Below are 10,363 nucleotides of genomic sequence, written 5' to 3'. Positions count from 1 at the left end.
TCGACAATTGCTCAGCGACTTAGAAGAGCATTTAATAAGCTTTATCGTGTGTTTTTTAATCACGGTGCATACGTAACTCATAATTTAATAATATATATATATTCTTCTGCAGTGCGGGCATGGTCGATAAAAGCAACCTCTTCGTATGCAAGTTATTGATCCCTTGAACTGAAATTTTAAGGGAGCAATTAATAGGCAGACACAGTCTTGTGAAAATGGCAGGCTTATCCAACCTTCAAACTCCAGCCTTGATAAAATAATAATAATCATCATCACCTGCATGGGCAAAAGAGATATTCTCAAATCCTCTGAAACCTTTCCAGTTTGTGGATTAGTGTCTGAAAAACAGCCTCTCTCGCAGATTTAAGATACGCGACAACTCTGCCAACTTTTTGGCCTCTGCGGTGAAAAACAGGCGCTCACGGCTGAAATTTGGTTGTTGTGTCAGTGTTTGTTTTTCTTTTCTTTCTTCATACCTGTGAACATTTGCTTGTGAGGGGAGAAGGAAGCAGAGAGGGGACTGAGCCAAGGGTTCCCCGGGCCTTGGGGTCACCATCGTCCTTGCAGCAGCCAGGGCAGAAAGAGGGGAGGGCAGCGAAGACCCCGCTGGCGCAGAGGACGAAGGACCCTCCGACCAGGAACGAGGCGGTGAAGTCTCCCGTCAGGTCTCTCAGGAAACCTGGAGAAGAAGAGGAAGACAGTAGGAGGCCGCCAGATCTTGATTTCGCCAGAACTCGGAGAACTTTGGGCAGGAGGCCTGGACTCCTGGCTAATGGCAAAACAGAACCTCCATGTCCAAGAGCAGTGTACCTTGGTGCCTGGCAGGGCCGGATATAGGTGTGATGGGGCCCTAAGCTACTGAAGGTAATGGGGCCAGCTGTCCTCTGTCAACAACAAATTGTCACTGTTTTTTGTGTTGAATATATGCTGTATGGCCATTTAATAATAATAATAATAATAAATTTTATTTATATCCTGCCCTCCCCAGCCGAAGCCGGGCTCAGGGCGGCTAACAACAATCAAATAATCAAACAATCAAATAAACCAACATTCTAAAAATATTTCATTATAAAAATTAATTAAAGTCAAGTTGATGGCAACCATTAAACAGAACTCTGTGCAGGTTGCCAGAGGAGGGAGTCAGGATGCGCCCTGACCAAAGGCCTGGTGGAACAACTCTGTCTTGCAGGCCCTGCGGAAAGATGTCAGGTCCCGCAGGGCCCTAGTCTCTTGTGACAGAGCGTTCCACCAGATTGGAGCCGCAGCCGAGAAGGCCCTGGCTCTAGTTGAGGCCAGCCTAACCTCTATGGACCTCATAGTTATCTCAAGCCATTTGCACATAACAAAATATGTATTTTATCAAAGATTTTTTTCCCTTTACATTTACATCACCTTGCCAACAAAGGTCCATATAGTTAAAGCTCTGGTTTTCCCAGTAGTGATGTATGGAAGTGAGAGCTGGACCATCAAGAAGGCTGATTGCCGAAGAATGGATGCTTTTGAATTCTGGAGCTGGAGGAGACTCTTGAGAGTCCCATGGACTGCAAGAAGATCCAACCTCTCCATTCTGAAGGAAATCAGCCCTGAGTGCTCACTGGAAGGACAGATCCTGAAGCTGAGGCTCCAAGACTTTGGCCACCTCATGAGAAGAGAAGACTCCCTGGAAAAGACCCTGATGCTGGGAAAGATGGAGGGCACAAGGAGAAGGGGACGACAGAGGACGAGATGGTGGGACAGTGTTCTCAAGGCTACCAGCATGAGTTTGACCAAACTCTGGGAGGCAGTAATAATAATATTAAGCGAAGTGTCCCTTACCAGAGAGAGGCGGGCCCAGCAGCCCCCCGAAGCTCATGGCCATCAGACACAGCCCCGTGGCGTTGACCACGCGTGACACGCCGACGATCTCGGGCAGTACGCCAAAGGCCACCGTGGCAAAACTGCCCGCGCTTGTGCCGTAGAGCAGGGCCAGTCCGAGGGCATCTACGAAGGACGAGGCGAGGGGGAAGAGGAGGAGGCTGCAGGCGGTCAGCGCACTGCAGAGGACGAGGAGACGGGCCGGGGACAGGAGCCGCCGGTCAGCCAGGCCGCCGGCCAGCAGCCGGGCCAGAGCGTCCGAGAGGGAGGCCGCGGACACCACGGCGGCGGCTTCGTAGGGTCCGAGGCCCATCGCCCGGCCGTAGGGCTCCAGGTGGACGTAAGGCGTGAAGTAGCCAGCGGCCAGCAGGGCGGCGCCAAGGGAGAAGGCCGCAAAGCCCCTCTGGGTGAACAGGCCCAGGTCGAAGCCCGGTCCCGAGTGCGAGAGGTCGCCCCGCAGGCTCAGCGGGCGCAGGAGGGCCCCGCAGACCAAGAGGTGGAGGCCCAGGGCGGAGGTGGCAATCAGAGCCCCCCGCCATGCCAGGGAGTCAGCCAGGAGCCTCAGCAGCGGGGAGAAGGCGAAGGAGGACAGTCCGTTGCCCATCAGTGCCAGGCCCATCGCCAGGGAGCGCCGAGACGAGAAATAGCGCGAGAGGGTGCCCATGACGGGGGCGAAGGCCAGCGCCCAGCCGAAACCTGCAAGGGGAGAGAGGCTTTGGGTGGGCGAAGGAAACAGCAGGCAGCCGTGTTGTTGCCAGCAATAAATCCCTCTTTGGTCAAAGATCTGCTCAGGGCTGCCAGGCCTAATGAGCGCAGCAACTGTGGTCCTGCCCCTATGAGGCAGTTGTGGGGGCTGAAGGTCCCTGTCTCCCCACAGCCAGCAATGTCTCCTCCTCCCCACAAATCCCTGCATTGCAGGGGTTGGACTAGATGACTCTGTGGGAGCCTTCCAACTCTGCAAAATGTTTCTCATTGTTGCAGGAATTTATGTATAGGTTGGGGGGGGGGATGTTGCCCCTCCATCAGATATCATGCACATGCAGCCCACTACCAAAACCAGCACAATCGCTTTTGTGACTTTTGTGACTTGTCCCCACAAAACACCCCATCACAGTTTCTTCCTATCTATTCAAAGGGCCTCTGCTGCACGATACCAAATGTAAGAATTCACTGATAGATGTACCTATGTACTGGCTCACTGGGAAAACTTCAGAAATTCATATAGACAGGTGAGCTCAGCTCCTCAGCAGCCCCTCTGCCTGAGTGATAATCCCTGGCCTCCTGATACCTGAGTGCCAGACAGGTAGCCATTCCAGAAAGAACAAACCCAGATGAAGACAAAAGGGTGTGATTGACTTGGCTGGGAAACAGGGAAATGGAAATATCTCTTTTGTTACACTTGATGGGTGTTTGGTGGAGGGCAAGGGGAACCATGGGGCAGGGTCCAGGATGCTCAGATTACGGCCACCAGACCTCCCCTTTCATGATGTTACCATGATGTAGTTTTTTTTGGGGGGTGTAACATGGGGATTAGCAGCTAATAGAAGTTTGGGTTCTCTTTTGTTCGGGCTTTCATCTTGTTCCACCTGGTGGCAGGGGGGAGTCCTGTCGCGACAGTCTTAATAAAGACCAAGCCTACTGGCTGCTGTTTTGCTCTGGTATTCCTGGCTGGTGTCCTTGTTTTTTTTTGTGTCCAAGGGAGCCCTCATATTTCTCCATTAACAGAACGAAACAGCAGGCAGCTGTGTTGTTGCCAACAATAAATCCCTCTTTATTCAAAGATCTGCTCAGGGCTGTCAGGCCTAATGAGCGCAGCAACTGTGGTCCTGCCCCTGTGAGGCAGTTGTGGGGGCTGAAGGTTCCTGTCTCCCCACAGCCATCAATGTCTCCTCCTCTGCAGGGTTTTCCCCAAGCAATCGGAGACTATGCCTGCCTTCAGCCAACCTATCCTCCGCCCTTTTCATGCATCTTCTGGTTCCTGGGGAGACCAAGGGAGAGAGGAGCAGGTCGCAGCAGGAGAGGGAGACATTACTACTACTACTACTACTACTACTACTACTACTACTACTTTAATAGTAATTATTTTATTATTTATACCCCGCCCATCCAGTCGGGTCTCCCCAGCCACCCTGGGCAACTCCCAACAGAGGACTAAAACCAGAACAAAACTTCAAACATTAAAAACTTCCCTAAACACTATGCTTACGTTCTGCCCCCTCCTTCATGCAGTGCGTAGTTAGACTGCGGAACTCCCTGCCACAGGAGGCGGCAATGGCCGCCAGCTCGGATGGCATCAGCAGAGGGTCGGACAAGTTCGTGGGAGGTAAGGCTGTGCTCTGCCTCCGCGGCCCGAGGCAGCGATCCTTCTGAACCCCACTTCCAGGGGGGAGCAGGAGGGGAAGGTGGACCCCATGCTCACTCACCTGTCAGAAACCCCAGGGTGAGATACAACTGGAGTAAGCTGGTGCTGAAGGAAGCCCAGAAGATGCCCAGAGAGGAGAGGAGGCCGCCCAGCATGACCACCGGACGAGCTCCGAACCGCATGCTAGCAGCCGTACCAACGGGACCTGGGTGGAAAGCGGGTGGAAGATGGTTGCAGAGGGTTAGGGCAGCCTCTTGGGGGGTTTTTTTGGGGGGGGGGTTGGACTACAAGCCCCATCATCCTGACTCAGCGTAACCAATATTTGTAGATGATGTAGTCCGGCAACTTTTGGGGAGCCAAGGATGAAGACCAGTACCTTTTGGCAATCTGGTGCCCTCCAGATCTTTTGGGACTACAACTCCTATCATCCTGAGCCAGCGTAACCGATTTTCGTGGATGATGGGAGTTGTAGTCCAACAGCTCCTGGGGAGCCAAGGATGAAGAACACTGGCTTTTGGCAATCTGATTAGTTCCCTGACGTCTTCTAGAGATCCCCCCCCCGCCCACCTCACAGTTACGGGTTAGTTTGTTTGGTTTTATGTTAAACTGAAGGACTGAACCAAGGCAAGGATTGAACCCGTGGCGTTCTGCATTCAAATCAAACCCTGCCAAAGAAGAAGAAGAAGAGTTTGGATTTGATATCCCGCCTTTCACTCCCTTTAAGGAGTCTCAAAGCAGCTAACATTCTCCTTTCCCTTCCTCCCCCACAACAAACACTCTGTGAGGTGAGTGAGGCTAAGAGACTTCAGAGAAGTGTGACTCCCAAGGTCCCCCAGCAGCTGCAGGTGGAGGAGTGGGGAAGCGAACCCGGTTCCCCAGATTACTTGACTACCGCTCTTAACCACTACACCACACTGGCTCCCAAACCCTTCCCAGATTTGCTCTCAACCTCTGCCCCCTTTAATTTCATTATATTTGGAATATAATTAAAACATGAAAGTGTAGGGATGTGAGATTAACAAGAAAGAGGAGCGTTGGGAGATTTTCTCCGTTAGAAATAAGCTCTCATCCTTGAGTTGGGACCCCAAGAGTCATCTAGCCCACCCTTTGCAATGCAGGAATCTCAGATAAATGTGTTGCCTTCACTCCGGAGACAGACCAGCTGATTCACTCAAAAATGGCTGCCCTCTTTGTCTGGACAGACTTTGTACGGCTTAATTATTTGCCATTTCGCCTATTTGAACCCAACACAGTTTTTGAGGATTTTGAGTTGTGTTCCAATCTGGTTAAAAGGTGTGTTGTTTGAAAAGTATATTATTCTGCAAGCAGCTGCGACATCGCCAATACAAAACTGGGATCTGGAGCAAAGGCATAAACAGGCGTGGCCTTCTGGGTGGTGGCCCCATCTGGAAAAACTTACTAGCCAGCTGCTGGGTTGCCAAGGCGATGGCTGTCACCCAGGAGACCTGGGCAGCGCTGGCATCGAAAGCTTCCACCAGTTCTTCAAAGAGGATACCCAGAGATCTCAAGATCCCATAAGTGAGGGAGTTGGCCAGAAATCCCGAGAGGACGATCAGCCAACCCCAGCCCCCATCCGGAGGGTTTTCCAGAGGCAGTGACATCTCTCAGGGTTAGATTCCTAGACGAGTCAAAGGAGAGAAGAGAGTGTTTTTGCAAAACACAGCCATAACCCACTGCTCTTTATAACTTCCACAAGACAAGGCTGCACATGTTCGGTGGGAATGTTGTGGCAGGGAGCAGCCACCATTATGGGTGACTGTTTTCTGGATCCCATTGATTGCACTTATAGCAGGGGTCCCCAAACTAAGGCCCGCAAGCTGGATAAGGGACTGGTTTATTCGGCCCACGGTGACCCCTGCTGCCCACTGCCACCGCCTGCTCTTAGTGGGGGAGCACCGGAAATAGCTTGTGCGCATGCGAAAGTGTTATTTCCGCTGCACATCTGGGTCGGAGGAGGCCCGTGCGCATGCACACAAGCTATTTCCGGTGCTCCTCTGACCCGGAAGTGCGCCGGAAATAGCTTGTGCGCATGCGCAAGTGTTCTTTGTGCATGCGCAAGCGTTATTTGCACACACACACACACACAAGCGTTATTTATGCATGCGCAAGTGTTATTTGTGCATGCACAAGCATTATTTCCGCTGCACATCCGGGTCGGAGGAGGCCTGTGCACATGCGCACAAGCTATTTCCGGTGCTCCTCCGACCCAGAAGTGCGCCGGAAATAGCGTGTGCGCATGCGCATGGGCACGCACTCCCCTGCCCTCCGGCCCGCCGCATGATAGGCGCTGGAGACACTGGCCCAAGGCGCAGTCAGTTTGCTGACCCCTGATTTATAGCAATCAGGGCCGTCTTAACCATAGGCGCCAGGGGTGCAGGGCACCCGGGCACCAGGCTCTCAGGGGCACCAGGCTGAGAGTCCAGGGCCTGAGAGTTGGAGTCCAGGGAAGAGCCCGTCCGTCGGTCGGAGCGCCACAGCGGGCTCTTTTACTGTGGATATCTCTGTGCCGTGAGTTTGGGGGTGAGCGAGCCAGCGAGGCCAAAGGCAGCCGACCGGCTCCGCCCCTGGGTTTGGCGTAGGGCCCAGGGCACGCTGCTTACACCACGTGGCGCCCGGCTTTGCTCAGTCGCTGACGCCGATGCCTCGGGCTGATTTGCTGCGCTGGGCTACTTATGTTTCCTATTTTCCTGAGCAGAGATAAGCGTGGTGTCAGCTCCCTTCAAAAAGGTTAACAACTTTGGGGTTCCTCGGACACTGAGGCTCTTGGAGCTGGACCTCAGTGTCTGGACTGGATGATGGGGGTGGAGACGCTCCTTCAGGTCTACTGGGCCTATGAGGCCGTTTAGGGCTTTAGAGGTCAGCACCAACACTTTGAATTGTGCTTGGAAACGTACTGGGAGCCAGTGTAGGTCTTTCTGGACCGGTGTTATGTGGTCTCGGCGGCCGCTCCCAGTCACCAGTCTGGCTGCCGCATTCTGGATTAGTTGTAGTTTCCGGGTCGCCTTCAAAGGTAGCCCCACGTAGAGCGCACGGCAGTAGTCCAAATGAGAGATAACCAGTACATGCACTACTCTGGTGAGACAGTCCGCGGGCAGGTAGGGTCTCATCCTGTGTACCAGATGGAGCTGGTAGACAGCTGCCCTGGACACAGAATTGACCTGCGCCTCCATGGACAGCTGTGAGTCCAGAATGACTCCCAGGCTGCGCACCTGGTCCTTCAGGGGCACAGTTGCCTCATTCAGAACCAGGGAGTCCTCCACACCCGCCCGCCTCCTGTCCCCCAAAAACAGTCCTTCTGTATTGTCAGGATTCAACCTCAATCTCTTAGCCGCCATCCATCCTCCAACCGCCTCCAGACACTCACACAGGACCTTCACCGCCTTCACTGGTTCTGATTTAAAAGAGAGGTAGAGCCGGGTATCATCTGCATATTGATGGACACCCAGCCCAAACCCCCTGATGATCTCTCCCAGTGGCTGCATGTAGATGTTGAAAAGCATGGGGGAGAGGACGGAACCCTGAGTCTCATCTTGGCCTACAGCAACGCATCAGGAGCTGGGTGCGCCCCCTGCTGGAAGGAGCTGGCGAGGCAGGGAGTCTGCCCGCCCCCCCCCCCAAAAAAACCGCCCACCTGGTTAAATTCTCCAAACCAGCGTTTCCCACGGCGCAGGTGGGTCGCGCAGGCTTCGCACGGGAGCCCCATAAAATCCCCTGTGATCAGGCGGCGTGCGTGCATTCGCGTGAGCAAAATCTCGGATAGGGGGCTTTGAAAGTACTATAAATATTTCACCAAATGGCACATTAAATAGGGACGCTTCGCTCGGCTGCCCCGAGTAATGGGCACAAAACAGGCAAACTTGCAGTTCGGAGGCACGAAATCGGCGGCTGCCAAGAAAACGGAGAGGTCCAGAATTCATGGGGCAATAAATTGATGGGTCAGCATATCAAAGGATATCCATAAAGCAAAAACCTGGGAAACATAGTTCTGTATGCACCCAGCGTGGCCACAATTCTCCTATATAGCAGGTGTTCTCAAAGTAAGGGGGGGGTGGGCTCAGGAGAGGCAAATGACTATCCAGCTTTGAAAAGTTGGCATCATTGGACCACGTTCATCCCTTTTGTGGAATTAATGGAAATAAATAGCTTTAACTGGATTTGGAATAAATGCGCAATTAATTAGGTTTTGAATTTTGCTGTGCCGTTCTCTTTACTTGAGAGGGTCGTGCAAACGTCCGAACAGCGCTTTTTACAGGGGGCACTGGAAATGAATTTATGGCACCAAGTTGCGTGGGGGCGCGCGCGCAAAAAGTGTGGGACCCTCTGCGATATGGTATCACGGCGACTCCCCAATCAAAACCTGCATTTGTCAAAATCAACACACACACACACACACACACACGGTCTAAAGCCAAATACTCCACCCCCACCAAAAAAAAGCTGCTCACTGATTATACAAGGCAGTGTTTAAATCTTTAATCCGGAGACTCAAGGGGCAGTTTGGAACTGGTTGTTTCAGGTGTATGGTAACCCAACTCTCCTGGGAAACCTCCTTTTTTGGGGGGTTGGGGGGGGAGATGATTTGTGACGGCTGAGGAGAGAGAAGCCTTCTGGGCTGCATAAACTGGGGGGGGGGGGATCTCAGGACAGGGAAATGAGCAAGGGAGATAATATAAAAGTCTGGTAGGGGTCTCCAAGACGCAGAAGAGGGAGAGCCCACGAGGGGTTTTGCAAGCAAGGAGCGGGTGGGAGGGATACAAGACCCCCCCCCCCCATTTTAACAGGGACCGAAGGGGTGGGGGTCTCAATAATATAAGATGGAAACTTTTGAAGAACCCCCTCCCCCAAACTGGTGGGATTTTTGTGGGGCGTATTCTGCAATGTGACATATCGGTGCGATAAGAGCGCATTAGAGATGGATTCGTACTGGTCGGTCCACACATCATTATTGGGCTTGGGGGGGTCAGTCTGATCCTATAAGCGCAGCAAAAGTGGGACACCGCCCCCACACCCTTCCCGGAACATCTGCGGTGTGAAAAGTTGCAGGATACACGCAGAAAGACCAGCACCGATTGGAAATGAAGTTGTGTCCGCGCTGAAAGTTTCGGAAACAGTGTCGAAAGCGGGATTTACCACCTCGATAGCATCATGAACGCAGTTTTTTTTTTTTAAGAACGTCTGGAGGGGCCCTGAAATTATGGGATGGGGCTGGAGCGGGTGTCATGAGCCAGGCACTAAGGGGAGCTCCCCTCTCCATCACATCTGAGATCTTTGCTGGTTTCCTGATCCTGCCCCATCCCACCCCGTCCTCCTTATTTTACCTGCGACAGGTGAGAGAGGATGCTGTGGGAAGGAGCCTGGTCCTCTGCGGCAACGGCCAGCCCCAGAGGTCTCCTGAGCCGTGAGAAGGTTCACCCTCTTTTCCCCATGGAGAAGCTGGGACGGCCGCCTTTAAAAGGTGCCGGCCGGATGGGCATGACTCTGTCTGGAAGCGAAGGCGGATCCTGTTCCCGCCCCGCAAGGGAGTTGGCTGCTGCCTTGCGGTTGCCAAACAAAGAGACTCCTAAGCATTTCTCAGCTGCCCAAGAGGCAGGCTTCTCTGTCTCCTTGCAATCCCGTGTCCTGCGGGGAGGCTGCACCTGTTGGGCGCCTGCCTGTTGCTTCGCCGGGAAAGGCACAAAGCTACTGCCCGTTTCTGTTCTAATAATAACAATAACGAGTGTCTGGAGGTGGTTGGAGGATGGATGGCGGCTAACAGATTGAGGTTGAATCCTAACAAGACAGAAGTACTGTTTTGGGGGGACAGGGGGCGGGTGGGTGTGGGGGACTCCCTGGTCCTGAATGGGGCAACTGTGCCCCCAAAGGACCAGGTGCGCAGCCTGGGAGTCATTCTGGACTCACCGCTGTCCATGGAGGCACAGGTCAGTTCTGTGTCCAGGGCAGCTGTTTACCAGCTCCATCTGGTACACAGGATGAGACCCTCCCTGCCCGCAGACTGTCCGTCCAGAGTGGTGCATGCTCTGGTTATCTCCTGCACGGACAACTGCAATGCGTTCTACATGGGGCTACCTTTGAAGGTGACCTGGAAACTGCAACTAATCCAGAATGCGGCAACTAGACTGGGGACTG

At 53.2% G+C, this 10,363-nt stretch overlaps 1 protein-coding gene across 1 annotated transcript; it reads right to left on the bottom strand.

Annotated features, from left to right (window-relative positions):
- Positions 1 to 459: 459 nt before the first annotated feature.
- Positions 460 to 9,574, bottom strand: SLC16A11 (solute carrier family 16 member 11). Its single transcript, XM_083581076.1, has 5 exons — positions 9,556 to 9,574; positions 5,637 to 5,855; positions 4,278 to 4,421; positions 1,816 to 2,550; positions 460 to 679 (listed from the first exon to the last, which is right to left on the bottom strand). The coding sequence occupies exons 2-5, from the start codon at positions 5,836 to 5,838 to the stop codon at positions 471 to 473; spliced, it is 1,290 nt and encodes a 429-aa protein (XP_083437202.1). The 5' UTR covers positions 5,839 to 5,855; positions 9,556 to 9,574; the 3' UTR covers positions 460 to 470.
- Between the last annotated feature and the right edge of the window lie 789 nt (positions 9,575 to 10,363).

This window comes from Podarcis filfolensis (assembly GCF_964270895.1).
Source record: "Podarcis filfolensis genome assembly, chromosome: 13".
Lineage (NCBI taxonomy): Eukaryota > Metazoa > Chordata > Lepidosauria > Squamata > Lacertidae > Podarcis > Podarcis filfolensis.
Note: the sequence above shows the minus strand (reverse complement) of the source record. Positions and strands in the feature narration are given on the sequence as shown.

Excerpts from the sequence above, each read along its gene's own strand:
- SLC16A11 (XM_083581076.1), bottom strand. The coding sequence starts at position 5,838 with ATGTCACTGCCTCTGGAAAACCCTCCGGATGGGGGCTGGGGTTGGCTG. Across the intron at positions 4,422-5,636 it reads GGCAACCCAGCAGCTGGCTA|GTCCCGTTGGTACGGCTGCT; the intron begins GTAAGTTTTTCC and ends CTTTCCACCCAG. Across the intron at positions 2,551-4,277 it reads CACCCTGGGGTTTCTGACAG|GTTTCGGCTGGGCGCTGGCC; the intron begins GTGAGTGAGCAT and ends CTCCCCTTGCAG.